Source organism: Schistocerca americana, chromosome 5 (genome assembly GCF_021461395.2).
Source record: "Schistocerca americana isolate TAMUIC-IGC-003095 chromosome 5, iqSchAmer2.1, whole genome shotgun sequence".
NCBI classification, from domain to species: domain Eukaryota; kingdom Metazoa; phylum Arthropoda; class Insecta; order Orthoptera; family Acrididae; genus Schistocerca; species Schistocerca americana.
In genome coordinates, this window is record NC_060123.1 from 490,343,315 (window position 1) to 490,370,560 (window position 27,246).

Genomic DNA, 27,246 nt, shown 5'->3' on the forward strand with positions numbered 1-27,246 from the left:
ATTGTTAATTCTTCAGACAGAATTCTATGGTGGGTAAAATACTATGTATGATTAAAATGCTATATATTTTAGAACTATTTATATAACATGTGATAAATTAAGCCATACATCGTTGGTTGTACATCATCTTGTACCTTGAAATAAAAGGAAGTATTTTACCAAGGAATATGTGACACGTACAAATAAACTGAGTTTCTTCAAAGCCTTAATAATTTTACATGTCTTGAAAAAGGAAACTGATTTTAGTTTCAAACATCCTTCTATTTCAAAATGTATTCACCTAATAACTGGTGTTTGATAATTCTTCTGGTTAATTTCATTTCATTTATTGATTATTGGGCGTAATAGAGTAATACTCTCACAGACAGACGTTTAAGTACGACAATGACAAGATTTTATCGATTCCAACGCTTTTAAATTTCAATAGAATATTTGTAGCTTAGAACCTCTTTCCTCATTTGTGGAAACCTCCATTTGTCAGAGTAATTTTTGTAGTTTCACAGAAAGGTGCAGCACATAACAAATGAATGCCATCGCTTAACAAAATATATTAAACCTCTGATACAGAGACGAAAGTAAGAAAAATTGTACAAAGGTACAACACATTCCCCTGCTATTATTATTATTATTCAAAGATATGTTTACACTTTCAGCTATAAAATACACATCAATGACAGCAAAGGAGCATCAAAAATTATTTGGGTGTGGTGGGAAAGGAAGAACTGTGTTTTTATGACAACAGGTGGTGTAATTTAAATACTAGTATTTTCTTAATGGGCCGTTTAAAATCAACAATTAGCATAAGAAAGAAGGAGATTTCACGATAAAGCTCAGTTTGAGATTGTGTGAAGGAAACATAGAACACACCCAGCTCGCGTTGAAAAGCACAGCTTCTCTGCGAAATACGGCTGACAAGTGTAGATCGCATCGCCAGCTAAGGCACGGGGAGATATATATCGTCCGTCACTTGTAGAAAGCTTATTTGTAAATCAGCCGTACGCCTTGTATGAAAGCTGTTACTCGACGACATGTGATATACGATCAGCGGCCACTGAAAGGTGTGTTTGGAGTTACTGTCACGACGCAAGGTCTTTGAATAACGGTGATTTATAAGTGACATTATCCTTAGCCACTCGGTAGCATTAACATAGCTGATGGTCTCTAAACTGCCACGCCACACCTCTTGACACATCTTGTTTGCGAGAACAGCTAAAGAGACATACATTTTTCCTGCAACTTATCAAGTGATTTAAATAGAGTATTCTTCCATCGAGAATCTGCTACTTTTAAGGGAGACCTAAGGAAAATTTGGGAGCGGGACTCGGATGGCCTAATTGGTAACGCGATGTTCACGGATAACAGGGAACCGAGATTGAGTCTCGATCAGGCTGATAGTTTAACTTCCCACCCGTATGAACATCGAATCAAATATTCTGCTTAAGGCTGACGGTATAGACGAAATTCTATCAGAAATGTTAGGATCCTTGGGAGAGGCGTCATGACAAAAGTATTCCACCTGAATGTATGAGATGTGCGAAATACCGCCGATCTTTGTGTGTAACGTATCAATTCCAGTTCCAGCAGTTCCAAAGAAGGCATGTGCTGACAGGTGTCAATAGTACCTAACCATCAGTTTAATAAGTTATGGCTGGAAAAACTGACAATTATTTACAGAATAATGAAAAACTTGTAGAAACCTCGGAGAATATCAGTTTGGGTTCCAGAGATATTTGGCAACACGCGAGGCAGTACTGATCATACGGCTTACCTTAGAGGATAGGTTAAAAAAAGGCAACTCTGAATCAATATCATTTGTAGATTTAGAGAAGAATTTTGACAATCATGATTTGGCTACTCTCTTTGAAATGTTGAAGGTTGCAGGGTTAAAATACAGCTAGCATAAGGTTATTTACAACTTGTACAGAAAACAGACAAAGTTATAAGAGTCGAAGAACAGAGTTATACCCCATACCAAATGTTATTCAGTCTATATATAGAGCAAGATGTAAAACATCTGGAAAGCGAATTCAACTTCATGGAGAAGAAATAAAAACATCGAGGTTTGCCGACGACATTGTAAATCTGTCAGAGACGGAAAAGGGCTTGGAGGAGCAGTTGACAAGAATGGATAGTGTCTTGAAGAGAAGCTATAAGATGAATACCAACAAAGGTAAAACAAGAGCAATGGAATGTAGTCGAATTAAAGCAGATGATGCTGAGGGAATTAGATTAGGAAATGGGGCAATAAAAGTAGTACATACGCTTTGCTTTTTGAGTAGCAAAATAAGTCACAACGGGAGAAGTAGAGAGGATTTAAAATGCAGATTGCCAATGGAAAAATAGGCACTGCTGAAAGAGAGGAATATGTTAACATCTAATGTTAATTTTAGAATTAAGAAGTCTGTTCTGAAGGTATTTGTTGGAGTGTAGCCTTGTACATAAGTGAAACGTGGGCGATAAGCCGTCAAGACAACAAGAGAACAGAAGCTTTTGAAATGTCGTGCTACAGGAGAATGCTGAACATTAGATGGGCAGATGGCAACAGGGACGGAGGTTAAAAGCTATAGAAAGGAACCGAAGTATGAATATAGTAAACTGATTCAAAACGTTATTGTTGCATTAGTTATTCAGAGATGAAGGGGCTTGCACGGGATAGAGCAGCATGGAAAGCTGCATGAAAGGAGTCTTCGGCCTAAGGACGACAACAGCAGCAACAACAACAGAATTCAAACAAAGTGACGCCAAGACGACAAACCGATTTTGACTAATTTCAGTGAACTATCTGAGGACAACTTCTCAAAAACATTCTGTTTATACGTGTAAGGCCCACAACTTAAAACTTTCCAAGAAATCGAAGAGTTGACAGTTTTAGTCAGTTGCACGTACACTTAAGGATGGAAATCTTTATTAAATGGAACCAGATGGAAAGACATGCATTCAGATCACAATCAGATTTCATGGGTCGCACTTCTTGAAATGCTTTTTCTCTTTGGCAAGAGAACGAAACCTATGGTGAAATTTGGGTGTTGAAAAATAAGTTTTATTGTGAAACACGTGGAAAGAGCTGCAAGCCTGCGAACTTGGGCGTCATGTATTTGGTCCTCGATGCAGACTGTATGTTTATTGTATTTTATTTTACTGACAAAATGTACTGTCCATCAAACAGTGAGGTGCTGGCCGGAGTGTCCGAGCGGTTCTAGGCGCTACAGTCTGGAACCGCGCGACCGCTACAGTCGCATGCCTTGGGCATGGATGTGTGTGATGTCCTTAGGTTAGTTAGGTTTAAGTAGTTCTAAGTTCTAGGGGACTGATGACCTCAGAAGTTAAGTCCTATAGTGCTCAGAGCCATTTTGAACCAAACGGTGAGGTCATCGATCCCATCGGATTACGGAAGAATTGGGAAGGAAGTCGGCCGTGCCCTTTCAAAGGAATCACCCCGGCATTTGTCTGTAGCGATTTAGGAAAATTACGGAAAACCTAAATTAGAACGGCCGGACGCGGGTTTGAACCGTCGTCCTCCAGTACGCAAGTCTAGTGTGCTAACAACTGCGTCACCTCGCTCGGTACTTATATCTGGAATCTACATTTTCCCTTTCCCTGAAAATAATGACATGTGATGCAATAGAGTATGTGAACACAAGACGTTTATCGGAGTTGAATTACCGACGCTTAATAAAAAGTCATCGCAAGTATTAACATATTTTTACCAGAGAAAGTTTATGTGCGTGAGTACATATGAAAGAATTTTCTTCCGAGAATCCTATCAGGAGACAGTAGATGGTTGCCCCATACGGTTACTGTAATTAGTTGGAGCCGGTGCGCAGGGTTCTTTGATATAGAGCACCGAAATGTTTTCGTAACGCCTGCTGTCTCTGCTTTCCGTGTGCCCCATCGTTCTACTGTCTTTCCGTTGTAGGGACTCGCTCTGTAGTGAACAAATATATGAGAAAAGGAAACACATATAATCCACAAAAGGCACTCAGTTTACATCGAGCATCAAGGAAGTGTTTGCAAAATTCTTAGGTACGTAAGCAAACGGCTTTTTCCTTGTTCACAGTAAAAAAATATATTTTATGTAAAGTAATAGTAAGTAAATTGTTTAACAGATTAATTCTCTAATCAAAGAACAAACAAAAATGCGATTCGAGTACACGCTTACAGATTTGACTGGGATTTAAACGTTCCCACCAGTCCAAAAAGATTCGGAACTACATTAGTAACAAAAGAAGCAATGTTAAGATGGTGCTTTTAATGCTCCAGGCGTTCTATTTAGTCTCCCTGCACTTCAGTATAACGACAGTGCGTTCATACAACCATGTGAAACTGTCAGAAAAGTAATTTTTTCGGATGATGTTGAACTCGCGCGTCACATTGGCTTGAATGTCGATTACATCGTCAAAACGTTGACCCTTTGTGTGTATTTCTGCTCTTTGTCATTTTGTGGTACGTTGGTAATGTTAACAGCAACTCTCGTCACTCGTGACGTTTTTTGCACAAAAAGTGGTCTGGGTTTTTCATTTCAATCAAGTCCTGGCAGGCGTTCAGGCGTTTTTGTTCGAGATTCACGGTGTGTGGGACAAACTTTACACACATTTTTCTGTTCTTTAAAACATTTTGGAGGATATCTTGAACACTTGGTTTAGAGATATCGCTCCATTTCAGTTTAAGTAGTATGTCTACCACCGATAAGGTACGTCCACTACACGGCAGCCAACAAGTGGCTAGCCGGCTAGAAGTATGCGCATTTAATCCACCTTGCCCCAGCTAGCACCTGTTACGCTAAAGAGCGTAGTTACTAATTAAATTATCTGATGGTAATGGTTAAGATGAACAGTCAAAGGCGCTACAGTCTGGAACCGCACGTCCGCGACGGTCGCAGGTTCGAATCCTGCCTCGGTCATGGATGTGTGTGATGTCCTTAGGTTAGTTAGGTTTAAGTAGTTCTAAGTTCTAGGGGACTGATGACCACAGATGTTAAGTCCCATAGTGCTCAGAGCCATTTGAACCATTTTTGAACCCATAGTGCTCAGAGCCATTTGAACCATTTGAACAGTCAAAGCTAAGCATACTACAAATTCTTAGCCATGGCCGATTATGTTACATGCGAATTTTCCGTGTTTCTTGCCAGTAAAGATTGACTTAAATCGACTGCAGTTGAGCGTAACAATGACAACGTAACGTAGCAGCAGTTTAATCGCTCAGAACCCCACTGCTAGACATACCCAAACGCTTTCGCTTACGGAAAAATTTAAACGAGCTTGTTGCTGACTGGTTGTTTATTTATGGTCATACTTCCACAGCGGTGCATTTCCGACCTATAGTTTGTAGCTCGATTCGGCGTTCCGTAACCTGTTCTGATCTTACTAACAGGTTAGCTTCGTCCACCCTGTATCTGCAATGGACTGAAACACACTTCTCTGCCAAACTTAAAGACGAGATCAAAAAATACGATAACATACTAACTACTGGATGGAAATGAATGAAAGTGCGGGAGCATTTTGCCAGAGGTCTCCCAGTTGTACACAGAAAGGTGGACAGCAGATGGTGTGAGGGCAGCGTGACTTTAGTGCCAAATGGAGCTGGTCCCGCAACACGAGACAGTTACAGAAACAGGAAAAGATAGTGTGTGTCAATTAGCGAGCAGTTATGGTGCACTATGGTGGTGTTCTTCACTAGAACGTAGCTTGGAGACAAAATATGGATAACTTCACACGCAGAAGAATCATCGGAAAAATGGAAGGTCGAAGTGTGACGACTGTAGCCCAAGAGTTTGATATTCATCATAGCATTGTTTCACTTGCACGGGAGCGTACCGAACCATAGCTACTACTGCCCAAAGAGAGGAGATTGTCGACCATGGTCAACTACAGCAGCTGATGGAAGTTACATTGTGTAACAGCAAGGGGTGGTCTGTTTGCCCCACGACCAGTACGTTCTGATCCGTTGACACCCGCATGTCAGCGGCACCTTTTCCCATGCTGCCAGCGGTCCGTGACTGGTAGACCGAAACTCGTCGCAGGGAATGGACTCCTCCACGTTTCTGTTGGCAAGGGAGTGCCGACTCTGGCTTCTAATCGAGATCTACATTTATACTCCGCAAGCCACCATCGGTGCATGGCGGAGGGTTCCTTGAACTACTGCTACTCATTCGCTTCTTCGGTTCGACTTGTAAATGGAGCAGGAAAACGGCTATGTATATGCTTCCGTACTAATTCTCACTTTTCTCTTGTCTCCGCGGCCGTTACGGGAGATTTACATAGGTGGTGGTCAGATCGTTCTGCAGTACGTCGCAAATGATGGTTCTGTAAACTTTCTCAATAATGTTTCGCGAAAAGAACTTATCTTCGCTCCAAGGATTCCAATTTCAGTTTAAAAAGGATCTCTGTAATCCTCGGGTGATGATTGAACCTACCGCTATGAAATCAAGCAGCACGCCTCTAAACTGCTTCGATGTCTTCGTTGAATCTGACATGAGGATAATGCTAAACACTGTAACAGAAAGCCAGAATTGGTTGCGTCAGTGTTCTGTAGGCGGTCACATTTTAGACGAGCTACATTTACCTACAATTCTCACTATAATCCGAGGTCCACCATACAGCTTCACTACATCCGATCTCACACACTAGTTCCATTTCATGTTGTTATAGAACGTTACACCCAGCATTTAATCGACTTGATTTCGTCAGGAGGCACACCAATAATACAGCAGTCAAATATTACAGGGTTGTTTTTTCTACTCCTCTGCATTAACTTGCATTTTTCCACATTTACAACAAGCCATTCATTCCATCAAATACAAATTATATCCACATCATTATCCTCGTACTATCACCCACCGACGACATTTTGCAGTATACTACAGCGTCACCAGCAAACAGTCGCAACTGATGGTCACCCTGTCCGTCACCTCGTTTATACGTATGGAGAACAAAGTTGGTCCTATCACAGTTTCCCGGAGGAAGCCTAACGACACTTCCGTCTCTGATCAGGATACAGGATCACGCACTGAGTTTTACTATTCAAAAAGTCTTCTAGCCACTCACATGTCTGGGAACCTATTCTCTATTCAATAAATGCTTCATAGAGTTCTTGCCGCATCAGATTTGTATTCAGTCTCGAGCTTTCGACTACTTTGTTCGTTTTCATTGTCAGAAGATTGTAGCAGATTGTTAGTTACTTTATTTAGCTGGACAAATTATGTGAAGGAGATATCACGAAGTCACGCAATTTATATATATTATATCGGTGTCCGTAGCCGTAGAACACTGACAGTGAGGCTGATTTCCTTCCATGGTGGATGACTAGGCTGATTTCACTGTTGCCTTTCGGCATCTAGCGCCCGTTTGAAGCACATTAAGGATGTAGCTACTGTACTGTTTAAAGTTGCTGTTAACATTCTCATATCAGGAGCTTCTTTCATGGCAGAATCCCAGTAGGTAGCTCCACGGAATAACATTTCTGTTTTATCAATCATAAACTTATGTTTGTTCTTGAGGCTGTGTTCAGTACAGAACACCGATGTAATAAATATTGCGATTTAAAATCTGCATGGAAACAGGTGCTTGATAATGACATGGGACAGAAAAATAAGATGACTCATCCACCATCGAAAGAAATTACCTTCGTTGTCAGTGTAAGCCGTTGACAGACATCGACATAATTTACAGTGGCATGTGGAAATTTCGTGACTTCGTGACATTTGTAACCTGTACACTTTTCGTGAGCAGATCCAACATGTGATGCAGCCGCCACAAAGACTGCTTTCTCCAGGACCAGAAATAAAGAAGAGAGAGAGAGAGAGTTGCTGGAAAGATAACGAGTCGATTTACACCGTACACGGCCCTGTTAGTTATTTAACTTAAAAGTCCACTAATTAAAACACGCAATTTGAGCATGTAAACTAATTTTCTACGACCATTAAACCACACCGACGTCATGCCTTCAACTAGCACACCATCGGGTGGAGGGGGTTAAATAAATTTCCCATTACCGATTAATGAATACAATAAATCTGCAGGACGGCGGGTTGCCTTGAATTTTCTAGCCGTCAGTTCCAGGTATGTCCTGCAGAGGTAGTCGCGCAGGAACACCAATTTGGCGCGACCTGCGATATGTTGGCGCCTGCACGGGCCTTGCAACCTAATCTTGACATAGTTGAGCCACGTCTCCAGTCTGGGCTGCAGGAACAGTTAACCCTTCCCCTTCCAGTTAAGTCGAAATGGAGCACCTTATCGTGTATCGCGGAATTAGAATGTAGGGGGGCGCTCGTGTTAATGAAACTCCGGAGAGAACAGCTCTCGGCCTCCAGTGATTCGGAGATGCAAAACGAGCCGCGTCTTAAGTAGTAGTATCGCGGAAGTGGCCGTCCCTTAGCGCAGACTGCCCTCTCAACACTTGGGAACAGTCTCGCGCACCGTTCGATTGCTATCGTGTTACTATGAACACCAACTGGGATACTGTACGACCACAACGGTTATGCGAATTTCCACGCTTGCATCAAGTTTCGAAGGTACGACGGCAGTACTGTAGCCCGCAATATCTTGCCGTCTCTGCTCCTGCTTTTGCACCTCAGCTCTCGTTGTTTACTGTTAATGTGATCGAGATGGAATTCTCGCAGGTATTCCTCACTCTCTGTCTAGCGTTCAGTTCTCGATTTTACTGCTTTTTGAATTTAATATGTATTTGTCATTTATGTCTCCTGACCTAAATCAGGATAGAAGCTCGCCATTTACGTCAACTTTAGTGTTGAAACTGTCTATTGCTTGTAACAGAACTGTCTCTACTTAGGTTTTTATGGTTACAAAGAATCTGCAATTTAACTTCCAATAGGGCCTCTCAACCTCTGAAACTTTCTCCTGTTCGTTTTCAATGAACTGCTATCTCGGGTTCTAGCCAAGTAGACCCCCTCCCCCTCCCCCCCGCCCCTCCCCGCTACAAGTAGGTGAAGGATCCGTCAGGTTACTCCGTCAACGGGCAGTATATCAAGAGGTAGTGAATATCTGTCTGGCTGTTAGGGAAACGGTACGAGACCCTTATCACATTTTGATCCCAGTCGCCATAGACGAATCGCTTGTGCTCATAATAGTAACTCATCGTTACATTTAAGTGATAGGTACAAATTGCAGTTGCTACCGTCTCCATGACATAATTCGGCTGACTAAATAACTAACGGACAGATGAAATCTCCTGGCGACGGAGAGAGCTTGAGATTGAATACAAGTCTGACGTGGAATGAAGCATGTATTCAAGAACCAGCCGAGTTTCCTGTGTTGCGTTATTCCAATCTTCTATTAGTCCATCTCCTCCTTCAAGCTCTCTCCGTCTATCTCCTCCTCCCCCTCTCCCTGTCTCCCTGAATCATCCCCACTTTCTTTCCACCTCCTCCTGCCTCCTTCTCTGTCCTTCTCCTCCGATCCGTCTCTCTGTAATCTGCTACTCTCCCCTCTGTCCATCTGCTTTGTTTTTGTCTTTACATCTCATCCTCTCCCCTTCTAACCCCATCTCCTCCATCTACTTTCATTTTCCATCTCCTCTCCCTCTTGTACATCTCCTCTCCCTTCTCTCTGTCCATCTCCTCCTCCCCCTATCTGTGTCCACTTTCTCCTTTCCCCTCTCTCTCTATGCATCTTCTTCAGTCCCTTCTCCCTCCACGTTATCAACCTCGTCCCAATAGAAGGCTAGTGGTATTTTTTCCAAATGATGACTTATGTGTGTACCAAACTTGACAGACCCCTTTCCATCGGTTTAGGATGGGCTTCCTGCGCGTGGCTTTGCCAGAGTATGCATGTGTAAAATATATTTCAGATATATTTAGCATATTTTACACGTATTTGTACATATACACTCCTGGAAATTGAAATAAGAACACCGTGAATTCATTGTCCCAGGAAGGGGAAACTTTATTGACACATTCCTGGGGTCAGATACATCGCATGATCACACTGACAGACCCACAGGCACATAGACACAGGCAACAGAGCATGCACAATGTCGGCACTAGTACAGTGTATATCCACCTTTCGCAGCAATGCAGGCTGCTATTCTCCCATGGAGACGATCGTAGAGATGCTGGATGTAGTCCTGTGGAACGGCTTGCCATGCCATTTCCACCTGGCGCCTCAGTTGGACCAGCGTTCGTGCTGGACGTGCAGACCGCGTGAGACGACGCTTCATCCAGTCCCAAACATGCTCAATGGGGGACAGATCCGGAGATCTTGCTGGCCAGGGTAGTTGACTTACACCTTCTAGAGCACGTTGGGTGGCACGGGATACATGCGGACGTGCATTGACCTGTTGGAACAGCAAGTTCCCTTGCCGGTCTAGGAATGGTAGAACGATGGGTTCGATGACGGTTTGGATGTACCGTGCACTATTCAGTGTCCCCTCGACGATCACCAGTGGTGTACGGCCAGTGTAGGAGATCGCTCCCCACACCATGATGCCGGGTGTTGGCCCTGTGTGCCTCGGTCGTATGCAGTCCTGATTGTGGCGCTCACTTCACGGCGCCAAACACGCATACGACCATCACTGGCACCAAGGCAGAAGCGACTCTCATCGCTGAAGACGACACGTCTCCATTCGTCCATCCATTCACGCCTGTCGCGACACCACTGGAGGCGGGCTGCACGATGTTGGGGCGTGAGCGGAAGACGGCCTAACGGTGTGCGGGACCGTAGCCCAGCTTCATGCAGACGGTTGCGAATGGTCCTCGCCGATACCCCAGGAGCAACAGTGTCCCTAATTTGCTGGGAAGTGGCGGTGCGGTCCCCTACGGCACTGCGTAGAATCCTACGGTCTTGGCGTGCATCCGTGCGTCGCTGCGGTCCGGTCCCAGGTCAACGGGCACGTGCACCTTCCGCCGACCACTGGCGACAACATCGATGTACTGTGGAGACCTCACGCCCCACGTGTTGAGCAATTCGGCGGTACGTCCACCCGGCCTCCCGCGTGCCCACTATACGCCCTCGCTCAAAGTCCGTCAACTGCACATACGGTTCACGTCCACGCTGTCGCGGCATGCTACCAGTGTTAAAGACTGCGATGGAGCTCCGTATGCCACGGCAAACTGGCTGACACTGACGGCGGCGGTGCACAAATGCTGCGCAGCTAGCGCCATTCGACGGCCAACACCGCGGTTCCTGGTGTGTCCGCTGTGCCGAACGTGTGATCATTGCTTGTACAGCCCTCTCGCAGTGTCCGGAGCAAGTATGGTGGGTCTGACACACCGGTGTCAATGTGTTCTTTTTTCCATTTCCAGGAGTGTATTTCATCTGAATCTGTAGCGAATTTCACCATGCAAATTCGTTTTCAAGCGTCTGAATGATTATGATGTCGTATCTCCTTAGATATGTGTCGTACAATGATAGCCATATATCAAAAAAGAGTCTTGCATTACCTCGGTTCCGAGAGTTCTGGAACCTGTACAGAAAATTGGAATAGAGTTCAACATAAACATTATTTCCACCCTTTTTATTGCTCATGTTGTACCACCATACAGCGAGACCTTCAGAGATGGTGGTCCAGATTTCTGGACACACCGGTACCTCTGATACCCAGTAGCACGACCTCTTGCATTGCTGCATGCCTGTATTCGTCGTGGCATACTATCCACAAGTTCATCAAGGTAGTGTTGGTTCAGATTGTCCCACTTCTCAACGGCAAATCGTTGTAGATCCCTCAGAGCGGTTGGTGGGTCACGTCGTCCATAAACAGCCCTTTTCAATCTATCCCAGGCACGTTCTATTGAGTTCATGTCTGGAGAACATGCTGACCACTCTAGTTGAGCAATGTCGTTTCCTAAAGGAAGTCATTCACAGGATGTGCACGATGGCGGTGCGAATTGTCGTCCATGAAGACGAATGCCTCGCCAATATGCTGCCGATATGGTTACACTATCGGTCGGAGGATGGCATTCACGTACCATACAGCCGTTACGGCGCCTTCCATGACCACCTGCAGCGAACGTCGGCCCACATAATGCCAGCCTAAAACAGCAGGGAACCTTCGCCTTGCGCTGCACTCGCTGGATTGTGTGTCTAAGACGTTCAGCGTGACCGGGTTGCCTGCAAACACGTCTCCGACGATTGTCTGGTTGAAGGCATATGCAACACTCATCAGTGAAGAGAACGTGATGACAATCCTGAGCGGTCCATTCGGCACGTTGTTGGGCCCATCTGTACCGCGCTGTACGGTGTCTTGGTTGCAAACATGGACCTCGCCATGGACGTTGGGAGTGAAGTTGCGCACCATGCAGCTTATTGAGCTACTGCGCACAGTCTGAGTCGTAACACGACGTCCTGTGGCTGCAAGAAAAGCATTATTCAACATGGTGGCATTGCTGTCAGGGTTTCCCCGAGCCATAATCCGTAGGTAGCGGTCATCCACTGCAGCCGCTGCAGTAGTAGCCCTTGGGCCGCCTGAGCGAAGCATGTCATCGACAGTTCCTGTCTCTCTGTATCTCCTCCATGACCGAACAACATCGCTTTGGTTCACTCCGAGACGCCTGGACACTTCTCTTGTTGAGAGCCCTTTCTGGCACAAAGTAACAAAACGGACGCATTCGGACCGCGGTATTGATCGTCTAGACATGGTTGAATTACAGACAACACGAGCCGTGTACCTCCTTCCTGGTGGAATGACTGCAACTGATGGGCTGTCGAACCCCTTCTATCTAATAGGCGCTGCTCATGCATGGTTGTTTACATCCTTGGGCGGGTTTAGTGACATTTCTGAACAGCCAAAGGGACTGTGTCCGTGACACAATATCCACAGTCAACGTCTATCTTCAGGAGTTCTGGGAACCGGTGTGATGCAAAACTTTTTTGATGTGTGTACTTTTGGACGTACGTCCAGTGATGTATGTGGCTAATGTCGACACATTTTGCTGTGATTAGAGTTAGTAGTAAAGAAATAATAAATTGAAACGTCATGCATGTTGCGACAGTTTTTCACTCATCCCTATGTTTATGACATCATAACTCCTGCACAAAAGTCGTACAGGCATATACTTTTGGAGCTACATTCAGTGACATATGTGAATACAGTCTGAAATGTGTTGCGAATATAGTTAGTAGCAAAGATGTAATAAATTTAAACGCCATGGATGATGCGGCAGTTTTTCTTGCATCTCATTGTTTATGACATATCTTCTGTAGTACGTGTAGTAGCCGGCCGGAGTGGCCGAACGGTTCTAGGCGCTTCAGTCCGGAACCGCGCGACCGCTACGGTCGCAGGTCGAATCCTACCTCGGGCATGGATGTGTGTGATGTCCGTAGGTTAGTTAGGTTTAACTAGTTCTAAGTTCTAGGGGACTGATGACCTCAGATGTTAAGTCCCATAGTGCTCAGAGCCATTTGAACCAATACATGTAGTACAATAATAACACTTTGTAGTAATAGTCAGTGCTATATGTGCAAACTGTCTGCAAAATGTTTCGCGAATATAGTCAGCAGTAAAGAAGTAATAACTTATTACTCACACTTCGTACGGTACCTTTACTGCATGAACAGCGAGAAAACAGTAACCTGTAAACTTTTTCCTTTCATCATTTTGTAAGGATTGTCAGCGAGAAGAAATTTCGCAAAAGTTTGAAATTATGTGTAAAATTTGTTGCAAGTCGCTAATCGCTTTCATTCTCAAATACTGGGCGAGAAAATATGTTAATTCACGCTTCACGGGTTACGCTTCTTTCACACGCTCTTCTCCACGCCTTTGACAGGTGGTGATTCTTACCCGCACAGCGATTGTTGCTTGAAAGTAATCTAAATCTACATGTGTACCAAATTTGTGGGTGGAGATACGGAAAACAGACACACACACACACACACACACACACACACACACACAGCGCGCGCGCTGAGGTGACAAAATTGGTGAGATCCCAATATCGTATCGGTCCTTCCACACGACGTAGGGCAGCAACTCGCTTAGCATGGACTCAACAAGTCGTTGGAAGTCCTCTGGAAAACCATTGAACCATGCCGCCTATATAGCCGTCCATAATTGCGAAAGTGTTGCCGATGCAGACTTTTGTGCACGAACTGACCACTACATTGTGTTCCGTAAGTTTTCTATGGGATTCATGACGAGCGATTTGGTTGGCCAAGTCATTCGCTCGAATTGTCCAAATGTTCTTCAAATGTGTCTCGAACGATTTTGGCCCAGTGACATGACATCGTTGTTTGCGAACGTGAAGTCCGTGAGTGGCTGCAAATGATCTGCAAGTAGCTGCACATAAACATTTCCAGTCAATGATCGGTTCAGTATGTAAACCCAGTCCACACCACTATGAAACCACAACCAGCTTGCACAATGCCTTGTTGACAACTTGGTTTCGTGGAGTTTGCACCACGCTCCGATCCAACGATCAGCTCTTACCAAATGAAATGGGGGCTCATCTGACCAGGCCACGGTTTTCCGGTCATCTAGGGACTAAAAGATGTAGTCACGAGCCCAGGAGAGGGGTTGTAGGTGATCTTAAATGTCCATTATCGCCAAATTTCGCCACACTGTCCTAACGGATACGTCCGTTATACGTCTCACATTGATTCCTGTGGTTACTTCACGCACTGTTGCTTGTATATTAGTACTGACATCTCTATGCAACCGCCAATGCTCTCGGTCGTTAAGTGAAAGCCGTCGCCACTGTCTTGTCCGTGGTGAGAGAAAATTCCAGAAATTTAGTATTCTCGGCACACTGTTGACACTGAATACCCTAACGATTTCCGAAGCGCAGTGTCCCATGCGTCCAGCTTCAACTACCATTCTGCGTTCTAAGAGTTAATTCCCGTCGTGCGACCGTAATCACATCGGAAACCTTTTCACGTGAATTACGTGAGTAGAAATGATAGCTGTGCCAATGCACTGCCGTTTTATACCTTGCGTAGGCGATACTGACGCCATCTCTGTATGTAGATATCGCTATACCATGAGTTTTTTCATCTTAGTGTATGAGCCGTGTGACCCCGATACTCAATTGATCTTTTTTCTATAGGATCGTCTCTGCCTCTTAACTCTGGACCTCGGGAGTGGCGCTCTCGCTATCGACAAAGTTGCTATCCGAGAAGGGTTCGTGATCAGTGAGATCAGTCAGTAGCTGTAGTTCGTTTTGGAAATGTGAGCAGGTCGAGACTTTTGACGGTGCGGGGCCCAACGACCAAGCCTGATGACTGCGGAGCGCGTGGTTCATGGGCGTTCACTGTGTGTAAGGCCAAGAGGTTTCTGTTAGTGAGCGTCCTAGCCTAGTTTGGAGCCGACGTCTACTTGGAGTTGTTTTTGACGGATTCCATGCTAGCGGAGACGGCCCAGTCTCTTGACTACTTTGCGGAGCGGAAGAACGGTCCTGCCCTGCCCAAAGCTAAGAGGATTGCCTTTGGCTCTCGCCTCTCCTCCTCTTGCTGTTTCACCACCTGGTGGGTTTTGTGTACCTTCATGCATGATCAATCCCACTGTAATAAGGTTATTTGGTAAAACTGTTTATTGAAGGCTACTGTCTTGCCTGTCGCCCCTGCTAACCTTTTTGAAAATATTTATTTGTTACTTATAAAAAAACCTGTACTTCGTTTCAGTGGATTAAGGGTTTTTTATAATTAATGGCAGCTGGGTATGAGATATTATCCTAAATTTAGTGGTCACTGATATTTTTCTGAAATCCTAGATCTTGCTGCATAATAAGATTATTGGTTAAAACTGCCCACTGAAGGCTGCGTCCTTGGCTTCCCCCCACACCCATCCTTTTGAAAATAGTTGTTCGTTGGTTTTGAAAACTTGTACTTGGTTTCAACATATATAAGATGTGTAGGAGCAATTTTGCTAAGCTCGTTCTGGGCATTAAGTGGTTGCTGATTCCTGCCCTCTCCTCCTCCCCGCAAAAAATGTACCTTGTTGCTTAATAAGGTATAACTTGGTAAAGCTGTTTATTGAAAGCTGCTCTCTTGATTGTCTCCTTCAAATATATTGTTTGCTGTTTATAAAAATCTGTACTTCTGATTTCAGTGTAATAACAGTTGATTTTTATAACTAATGGTAGCTGTGTATGAGAAATCGCCCTAAACTTCAATGCATTTAGCTGACTTATATGTGCATTAAGCGATCACCGATTTTATTTCGGCAAAACTGTTATTAGACGCTGTTGTTTTACCTGCCTCCCTTTAAATATTATCCTTTGTTATTTGGAAAAAAACTGTTCTTGGTTTCAATGTAATGAGATGTATTTTCGTAATTAATAGCAGCTATGTCTGAGACATTGACCTAACTTCTCCTGTAAACTTCCCAACCCTGCAGCTGACTAATCAGTCGGCGTTGATTGTTTGTTGAAGGTCTGCACCTTGATATGTATTTGATGGCAATTAGTTAAAATCCTGGCAACTGTATGGATAGTATTTGTTTCGTATTGGTCTTAATAAAATTGTTTTTTAGTCTAGTCCTGTTGAACGCTGTAATGACCATGTGTAGACTCCAGATCTTCCATTTGAGGACACCTCCTGAACGTTTCCATTCTTGTTTGACATATCAGTGTACAAATGAGGATTGCCCAGAATGTAACGCACCGCATTTTTTTTTCTCACTCGAAAACAATGCTACGAATGGGAAACGTTACTTACGTATTATTTGAAGTCTCCTGAGTGAGCGCGCCAAGTTTCCGCCACTTCCGATAGACAGTTTCAAAATGGCGTCTGTAGGTGATGTACGTTACAAGCAACGTGCCGTCATTGAATTTCTCACTGCAGAGAAAGAAACTGTGGGGAATATTCACAAACGCTTGTGCAAAGTCTGTGGAGCATCTACTGTCGGCAGAAGTACAGTTAGTCGCTGGGCACGGAGGGTGAAGTCATCAGAAGGCGGTTCGGTGGAGCTTCACGATTTGCAGCGGTCTGGGAGACCATCTACGGCTGTCACAGCTGACCTAGCCCCCTCGGACTTCCTCTTGTTTGCTCCATTAAAAGATGTCATTCACGGAAGACATTTTGAGGACGATGAAGAGGTGATTCACACAGTGAGGCACTGGCTCCGTCACCAGGACAATGATTGGAACCGACAGGGCATACATGTCCTTGTTTCACGCTGGACGAAGGCCATTGAACGGGATGGAGATTACGTGGAAAAATAGGGTGTGTCGATAAAACACCGTTCTTTCGTGTGTGTAATTCTCATTATATTCAATAAAGAACTGTTGAAGAAAAAAATGTGGTGAATTACTTTCTGTGCACCCTCGTACATAGATATATAAACACATACATGCATCCCTTTCTATGATACGTACAGACGTCACCGCGACGAACACCGTCGTCATAGCTATTAGGCGGCCGCTACTGACCTGTATGGTGTGGCTGCTGTCGGTGATGTGTATGGCGTCGCGGCTGCGCTCCACGGCGACGAAGAGCGCCTGCGCGGCGGCCAGCTGGAGGCGCGGCGCCACGTCGCTGTGCTCCAGCTGCAGCAGCTCGCTCATGCATAGGCCCGCGCTCGTCGACTCCAGCAGCCACTGCACACACAACACCACACACTAGCATCAACACGCATGCGCTCGCTGCGCGCTGCTGTGGTCTCAGGGCAAACGTCGAGAAATACGCTTTAGGCAATGTAGCGGTACTTGCTCAGTATTCGACAAAGGATAACACTGTGGTACCAGGCAAAGTACCAAGTTCCTTGAACAAATCGTAGGTGCCTGCGGGCAGGCAATTCATTCAACGCCCAACACTGCTGCTCTAGTGCTAGCGACAAAGGAGTTCAAATTGATTCCGCATTTCTAGATTTCCAGAAGGCCTTTGACACGGTTCCTTACAAGGGGCTTGTAATCAAATTGTGTGCTTATGGAATATCGTCTCCGTTATGCGACTGGATTCGTGATTTCCTGTCAGGAAGGTCACAGTTCACAGTAAATGACGGAAGGTCACAGAGTAAAGCAGAAGTGATTTCTGGAGTTCCCCCAGGTAGTGTTGTAGGCCCTTTGCTGTTCCTTATCAATGTAAATGATTTAGGAGACAATCTCAGCAGCTGTCTGAGGTCGTTTGCAAATGATGCTGTCGTTTATCGTCTAGTAAACTCATCAGAAGATCAAAACAAATTGCAAAACGATTTAGGAAAGATATCTGTATGGCGCAAAAATTGGCGATTGTCCTAAACAAAGAAAAGTGTGAGGTTATCGACATGAATGCTAAAACGAATTCTTTAATCTTCGGTTACACGATAAATCAGTCAAATCTAAAGACCGTAAATTCGACTCAATACCTGGGAATTACAATTACGAACAACTTAAATTGGAAAGGACAAGCAGAAAATGTTGTGCGGAAGGCGAACCAAAGGTTTCGTTTTATTAGCACAACATTTAGAAGATGCAACAAATGTACTAAAGAGACTGCCTCCACTACGTTTGTCCGTCCTCTTTTGGAGTACTCCTGCGTGTGTTGGATCCTTACCAGCTAGGGCTAACGGAGCACATCGAGAAAGTTCAAAGAAGAGCAGCACATTTTCTATTATCGAGAAATAGGAGAAAGAGTGTCACGAACACTAAACACGATTTGGGGGCACATCATTTAAACAAATGCGCTTTCGTTGCTTCAGAATTTAATCACCTTCTCCTCAGAATGCGAAAATATTTTGTTGACACTAACATAAATAGGGAGAGATGATCATCATAATGAAGTACGAAATAAGAGCTCACTCGGAAAGATTTAAGTGGTCGTTTTTTGCGCGTGCTGTTAGAGATGGAAATAATGAGAATTATTGTGAAGGTGGTTCAATGAACTTTCCGCTAGGTACTTCACCGTGATTTGCAGAGTAGCCATACAGACTTAGATACAGCGTCTGCTTGCTCCTTGAGGGCATGCGGAATCTGAGTGGCCTAGGAATCAGTCAAGGATTACCTCTGTAAAAGTACATTTTTAAAGTGCTCAACAATAGTGCGCGAGTGGCACAGACAGTCTTGCTCAACCGTGGGGGAGGGGTCTTAGAGGTACCCTTTCCCGTTCATGCACGTGTAAATGTTACACCCGCACCCTTCACCCCCTGATCACGTCACAGCAGGACGTGAAACAGCAGCGCCAGAAAAGCATAAACATACTTAGCTGCTTCGGATCACGTTGAAATTTCATCGAACTGTTTTGAACGGACCAAAATGGACCCCACCCTGTATACCTACACCTACATCTACGTGATAACTCAGTGATTCACAATTAATTTCCTGCCAGTAGGTTCATCGTACCTTCTTTAAGCTACTGCTCTACTGTACCACTCTTGAACAGTGCGTGGGAAAACGAACACTTAACTCTTTCTGCGCGCGCTATTATAATTATTTCTCCTTGTGTAGGTGGGTGCCAACAAAATATTTTCACATTCTGAAGAGAAAGTTGGTGATTGAAATTTCATGAGAAGGTCCTGTCGTAGCGATAAACACCTTTGTTTTAATGTCTGCAGCCCCAGTTCGTGTATCATATCCGTGGCACTTTCTCCCCTATTTCGTGATAGTAGAAAACGAGCTACACTTCTTTTAACTTTTTCGATGTCCTCTGTAATCTTATCAGACGCGAATCTCTCACTGTACAACAATACACCAGAAGAGAGCGGACAAGCGTAAGGTAAGCAATCTCTTAAGTAAATCTGTTACATTTTCCAAATTTAGTGAATTCTTTATAGTGCTCATGTGGATGACTTCACACTTTTTATGATTAAGAGTTAATTGTCGCTTTTTGCACCATAAAGACATCTTGTCTAAATCATTTTTCAATTAATTTTGATTGTCTGATGGGATTATATGACGTTAATGTCAGCATCACCTGCAAACAATCTAAGAGGATTGCTCAGATTGTCTCCTATATAGTTTATGTAGATCAAGAACAACAGAGGGCCTATAACACTTCACTGGGAAACGCCAGAGCAGAAACTGAGATTTCACTACAGTCCAAAGAGGGCGTATTACGTTCAATGGTGTTTCAGCCTAACAATGTCTGTGGAGAAGGCTTGAATGGTCCAGGGAGGGTGTCAGCAGTGTCACAGGTTGTCAAGAAGGACGTTCTGCTGCATGTCGCTCTGCAAACTGTAATTTTCGACTGCGAAACGTTGTAAATGCAAGCAGCAAGAGAAGGGTTTGTTTTATTGACGCTCTTTATGCCACCTCCTGAGGCCCCTTCGTGTGGATACTGAACGGCGGAATATGTGAAATGTTTTTTGGGCACCCATAAGAAAGCCGCCTGAAGCCAATGCTGGTCGCCGCGGTCCTGACCTCGATCGCAGAGACTTCAAAAAAATCAGCGAAATATGAGTAAGGGAGGTCCAACAACCTTCCCATCACGTGACACGTTCACGGAAGCGCTGGGCATAATCGTGATAAAATTTAGTGCGAGTGTGGCACCATTAACCCACACCACATCTCACATGAACTTCTGAGCTCTGGCTTCTTTGTCGTATGTGTCGACACCTTGATGTTTGATGCTTTACTGAGATCGAGGGTGACGTCGCAGGTTGCCGTACTTTTGGATCATTACAGAGGAACGTTGTAGGCATCATTGAGCCAAATTTCAAACTCCTACGTCGCAGTTGCGCAAAATGACAGGGTTTCAAAAAAGTGAGCCTTTAATTCTTTTCTGAAGTGCACTATTTATTTTCTGAATGCGAAGAAGAAGACATTCATCGACAGGTATGCGAGAATTATCGAGAAAATGTTATGGGTTATCCATGATAAGGAGCTGAGTCCTTTGCCGGCCGGAGTGGTCAAGCGGTTCTAGGCGCTACAGTCTGGAACCGCGTGAGCGCTACGGTCGCAGGTTCGAATCCTGCCTCGATCATGGATGTGTGTGATGTCCTTAGGTTAGTTAGGTTTAAATTGTTCTAAGTTCTAGGGGACTGATGACCACAGCAGTTAAATCCCATAGTGCTCAGAGCCATTTGAACCATTTGAAGGTGAGTCTGACACTTCAATGAAGGACGTGGCCAAGTGCGTGATGACGAACGAAGTGCACATCCGTTTCTGGTTATCGAAGAATTGGTTTGTGCCTTTGCAGAACTGTTTAAAGAAAACCATAAATTTACAGAATCCCATCTTTCCAACAACTTTCCGAAAGTTCAAGATCACTTCTCTGTTTCTGAAAAATTGAATTTTCGAAAACTGTGCTTGTTGGATGCAAAAAAACTCTTACAGAGCAACACAAACAACAGTTTATGGGCAGTGAACTTACAACAAAGACGGTCATGATTTTTTAAGCAAGACTGTGACCGGAGATGTGACTTGTCACTTATGAAACCATTCAATCGAAACAACATTCAATGGAATGGATACACACCGCGTCACTAGTGAAAACTAAAGCCAAGCAAATCTTACAGTTCAGAAAAACATGAGCACAATCTTTTGGGACAGACTCGGCACTGTACTAAAGCATTCTTTTAATACGAGGTGAAAATACCACTGCAAATGTTTACGGTGAGACGCTCATCAAAGTGCGTCGGGCAATGCAAAACAAGGGCAGCGGAGAGCTCGCGAATTGTATTCTTTAGTTTCATTACAGTGCCCGACGTCACACTGCGAACAAGATACAACTCTTCCATGACTTGGTCTGGAGCCAGTTTGCCCACCTTCTGCACAGCCCCGACCTCGCCCCTAGTGGCTACCATTTGTTTTTGCACGTTAGTCGAAAATTCAACAACGATAACGATTTCTAAGAGCATGTTACTATATGATTGTCAACACAGGTGGCAACATACTTTGAGGAAGGCACACAAAAACTTAAGCCATACTGTAAGTGCGTGCAAAATGGTGAGGTCTTTGTAGAAAGGCAGTTTAAGGTGTGTAGTTTTTTTTCAATAAATTTCTTTTCTGTATCTGCCAAACGGAACTTACTTTCTATACGCAACTTGTATGGACTAGGTACTTTCACGAAACATTTTTGGCTAATTGGCGCTGTACTGACCTCTGTCAAATCTGAAACATAATGTTGGTTTATTGGGAGACAGTCATTTTACCAAAATAATGCATTACATGGAAACTATAGTGTTGTGCAGTATGGTATAATCAACTGGGTGACACATATTACGTCGTGATCACACACTGTGTCATGAAATGACTGAGAAATACATTTTTTCGTCTCCAGTTGCCTTTTCAGAGCACGCTTTTAAGAGTGTACGTTGCATTTACTGACCTCTGATTGGCTGCTTTTTTAGAAAAGATACTCCGCAACGGCCTGACAGAGCCAGAGGGTGAACGTGCATGGAGAAAGTGTACATAGTGTGAGACCGTGTTTTATTCTCCTTGAGTTGTGAGTAATTATTTTTTTCAAAGTGCTTGTGATTACGAATAGACACTTTCCCATACGGATAGCTGGGATAAAAATTCATTGGGTCCCTAAAAAATATTTAGTCGTTGCCAATAACGAAGCAGCCTACAAAATTTCTAGCGATCCTGATTGGAATCAAGGAGAGTTCTATCATCGGAAGCACGACCGTGCGATATTTTCTGCGTAATGACAGTTACAGAAGACGCAAGATGAGTGGAGACGCGCGCCTGAAGTGTTGTTATAATCAGCCCTCTAAATGGTTACGGCAGTAATGACAAGAGGAGTTGTTGCACTTGCTATTATATAATAAGTGTAACTGGCACAAAATGTATGAATGCCACGTTGTTACAAGAACACGAATAAAATTAATTTTTTATTTTCTCTGAAATTCACGATGTAACATCTAAGCCACTATTGTCTATGGTAGCCATTGCCCTCTATGACTGTAAAACTGTCTTCCAACAAATTAGTCACAGATAATAAAGTCAACTTACATGCGCCTTTCCGCAGTTATACTGCTTTCAGTTTGATCATCCATTAATGCATATTTCGTATAATAATTACTGGAAATTATATTCTTCATCTGAGTGGCCCTAGTGGCTGCAGTTATTTTACAGTTATTAAATGTGTTTGAAATCCATATTTACAACTTCTAATAGCATGTGTTTATTTTAGCATACACGTTCCGTTTTATTTATTGAAAAGATCGCCTGTACACTTTTTGTTAACTTCGAAATCCGAAAGCAGCTCGCCACAAAGTACACTGAGGTGTGATTTTACTTACAGCATGGAAACGGAAATAAAAATGTTGTAAGTAAAACCACACTTCAGTATCCTTCGTATGGCACCACACATAGAGCTAGAAGAAAATGAAATTGCTAGTATTCCGTTCAAGACCACTGATGATGTAAATAAGTAAAAAAGACAAAAATACGTATTTTTGCTAGGTGTAAAGACTGTTTTCAAATACCGTTAATAATCATTAGGCATGTTTCTAATGTTATTTTCAATTTTCGTATCACCTAAGATAACAGCAGAAAAAAAACATAGGACCATGATTTTCTTCCATGGTTATTCTCTGTCCTTATCTATTGATTGTAAACAAAGATGATAAACAAAGATAAAACAAAGTCTTAGTACCTGTCATTAATGCGTTTTCTAGAATCGCTTTTACGTATACGCTGTCAAAAAATTAAAATAAAGAATAATTATTAATTAATCTGGAGGACTGCAAAAGTCTTCTGGATGTGATGGAAAGAGAAGCTCTGATACCCGTCGGTCTTCGAGGGTCACACGTTGCTCGTCACAAGAGATCTGGAATTATTCTGTTAAATTCGTCATATTTAGTTTCCTGGAGCGGTGCAGTACATCGCGCTCCATGATCTTCCAGACGTAGCAGTTACCGTTGAGACAGCCCTCAATATAATCGGCTAACATGGTGCCGCTAAGTACATACTGCCCGATTGTCGTCACCGCAGTAGCGTTTAAAATGCCATCACTGCAGGACAGGTTGAAGTGGGGCTAATCCAAAACTCTAATTCTGCCACTGCGTACCAACGTTGAGATGAGCAGTCTCTCTGCACCGTTTAATTTCCGACCCATCTGATGTAGACGAGGCTTTCTGCTCTTGATATCATGTTTCTATGTCGTCTGAGGACTCTCAACTGGCAGAACAGGCGTATGTTGATCTTCATGGTCAACAAGATGGGGAGATGTTGGCCTAAGTGTATTCTGTCACTCTGCAATCTTGATCACGTACTACTCTGCGCATCTTTGGTGAATGAAATCATTAGGGTAATTCTCTGTCAGAGCAGAATCTCAACAGACTTTACCGCAGTTAGCTTTCTAGCGCAGTATCTTGTCAACTGGGGACAAATTCGAAGCTGCGAATGTGATGTAAGTACTGTAAAGAGACTCCGGAGGCGATTCTATATCTTTACATCCTCATTTTTCCATAAGGTAGCTTTCAAGCTTGGGTCCCGGGTTCGATTCCCGGCTGGGTCAGGGATTTTCCCTGCCTCGAGATGACTGGGAGTTGTTGTGTCGTCTTCAGCATCATTCATCCGCGTTACGGTCGGAGGAAGACAATGGCAAACGACTTCCGCAAGGACCTTGCCTAGGCGGCGTCCTCTACGCTCCTCGGAGTATTGGACCTCATCATCACCATCATCATCATCAGTTCATTATGAGGCTACAATACATGACGTACATTATAATGTAAACTATGGCTAAGTTATAAAATTGAGAATAACATCCAGGAGTGTGAGGTTACCTAAAATACTACTTCATTTGTGTCGACTAAAGTACGTTATGCAATCATTCAGTCTCCATCCTTCCCTCTGTAACTACTTAAGAGGCTGCCGTTTCTATGTCGACGCCGAATGTAAATCACTTGTAACTTTATTCTGATTGTAAGAGAGCGGAAACGGATGAAAGGAATTAAGCGATTGCATTTTCTGAAGAAATAAACGTGTACCAACTGGCACACATGCGGGTCACAGACGGAGAAATAATGCAACCACTTTGTCAAAATACAAACAAATCTCTGCATTCTCTAAAGTGAAATTGACATGCAAGCAGTATATGGAAACTTTTGTAAGTTTTTACCACAGCTTTAAACACTGCAACAGAACATGTCTTTGAATGTTGAGGTCAGTCTTTCATTCTTTGTGTTACTGGAGGGTCTTCTTCCGGAAATTTAAATCTACCAAATTAAATACTAGTGTGGGGTTAAAGCAGAATAAAATGGGAAGGGCGATATATTTGTCACAACTTTCAACTTTATTTTGGAGGTTTTTCTGAATATTTAATCTTCTTCTTACTGTTACCTATTTATTTAGTCAGTAATCTTCTGTAGTTGAGGAAACCACTATCGTGCGTATGTTTATAAGGGTAATGTCGCGGCAAGTTTTCTTCTCTCTGCACCTAAATAATTTATTCACTTTTTCGCTACTACTTGCTAAGCATCACACTTGTGTACAAATTGAATTGGTGTTTATTGGATTTGCTACTCCGTTTCGAAGTGAAAAGTTTAGCGAGCCAATGACATTATACAACGGCAACGCTTATCGTTGTGGAATGTTCCGTTATGTACGTCGAGTGGAATTGACATCAGAGGCGACGAGCCCCACATGTCGCATATTTCCACTAAAAGTGCTGTGAGTGCAGGTCAACTACTGATCAATCGAGTTTGCTACAGCTCTCCACATGCTCCAGCCGTTCCTCAGAGGACACCCATGAACCTTGCATCATGCAGACAGAACCTGGCGATGCTACAAGGCTGTGAGAACCCTGCTCTACTATATTGTTGAGAGTCAAAGGCGTTTTATTCACAGTAGGCAGAGAATGTCAACACGGAACAGAAAGGGCACTTCTCGTATAAATTATTCATAGTTTTCTGCAAAAGCTCTTTGCAACAGAAAAGGAAAACATATCACCTACAACGGATTCATAAAATCGAACCGTATGTCTGAAAAATGCGTTGCTGAGGGTTTAAAATGAGCATAAGAAATATTGCTCTCACCCAGTTTTGATTTGTTAAGGTTCACAGTACGTATTATGACTCATGTATCTTCTCACTTTTTCACTGTTAGTTCACTCGATGAGAGTGACGTTTTATGTGATCATCTGACAAATTTGCTCTAGAATCCGTTTTTGTGGAGACGTGATTCAATAATTTTCTCTCTACAACTATCTAGCACTTCGTAGTGTTAGACGATCGTCTCTCTCCGATCACTTCTCTTTTCTTTCCTAAATGAAATTTTCCAAGAGCGTCTTGTGCTATCTTATTTCATTCATAACTCCAGTTTTCGTAGAAGTTCTGCCCGTGTTTCCTAATCGTAATTAGCAGCGCCTCACTTTTCTTATATATATTTTCAGTCACTGATTTCTTGTGTTCGTTTCTCTCTGTTCAAAGTCACATTATTTTCTCTCTGAATAGTTTCCTTTCTCTTTAGCGTATCTAAAGAAGTAACGATTATTACACAATAGATGTAAACCTTAGCATAGAAGTATAGGTAGAGAGTGCTAAATAAAACGCGTATGGCTGGGAGGGACGTGCTTGAAGCCTTGAGTGACTACCACAGCAGAATATTATCAGATGATTTTTCAGAAAAGCCGAAGAAATTATAGTTGTATGTGAAGTCAGTCAGTGCCATCACAGTTAGTGTCCAGACACTCCATGGATGACACAGAAACTGAAACTGAGCCGAGCAATGCAAAAGCGGAAATGCTGAACTCCATTTTCAAATGTTCCTTTACGACGTAAAGTCCTGTAGTATTGCCTCCGTATGATTCTTGCGCCAATGCAGGTATGTGAGATATGGACGCTACTGTTAGGGACGTCGAGAAAAACCTGAAATCGCTAAACTGGAACAATGCTCCAGGAGCCGATGGAATCCCTATCAAATTCTAAGGTAACTCGTAAACGCTTGAATGTAGAAGCAAAGTGCCCCACGAAAGCCTACTTATAGAGTTTCTAGAATGATCCTTAAGTAGATAAGTTAAGAACATAGGCCAACTACACGGTGGTAAGAAACCAAACTGGCGCGGAAAAGATTCCTGCTCCTTAAATGTTAAATGAGGGATGCCTACTCACATGTTCAGCCCCCAGTGTGGATAATGTACGTTGGATTACGTTGAAATACACTGCATGTTAAGAAAAGTGAAGTAACCAGAGAGCATAGTCGGATGTCAATGCAACTTAGTACAAGTACAGACCATCAGCAGGAATATAACGGGTAAGAGCTGCAGTTCTCTGTGACACGTAAAGCAACCACCTGAATGTATTAGAGTTGTTCATGTTAGTGTTGTTATCAGGACTTGTGGCTTACATAAAAGGCGTTAACAGCATTGGATGATTACTGTGAAGGACTCGAAGATATCACGTTCTTGTCTGAGACAGCGTTATCAGCACCCGACAGAGCTTGAAAGGGGCAGTTCTACACTACACCCTGATGGGCATCGTCGGAAAGTACAGTGGCGA

At 43.5% G+C, this 27,246-nt stretch overlaps 1 protein-coding gene across 1 annotated transcript in view; it reads right to left on the minus strand.

The window, feature by feature from the left end:
* LOC124615911 (high affinity cAMP-specific and IBMX-insensitive 3',5'-cyclic phosphodiesterase 8A) overlaps window positions 1-27,246 on the minus strand; it is a 1,662,866-nt gene that overhangs the window by 308,196 nt on the left and 1,327,424 nt on the right. The window contains exon 8 of the mRNA XM_047144089.1: window positions 17,315-17,482. Coding sequence (XP_047000045.1) covers window positions 17,315-17,482 — 168 coding nt within the window. The remainder of the gene's footprint in view (window positions 1-17,314; window positions 17,483-27,246) is intronic.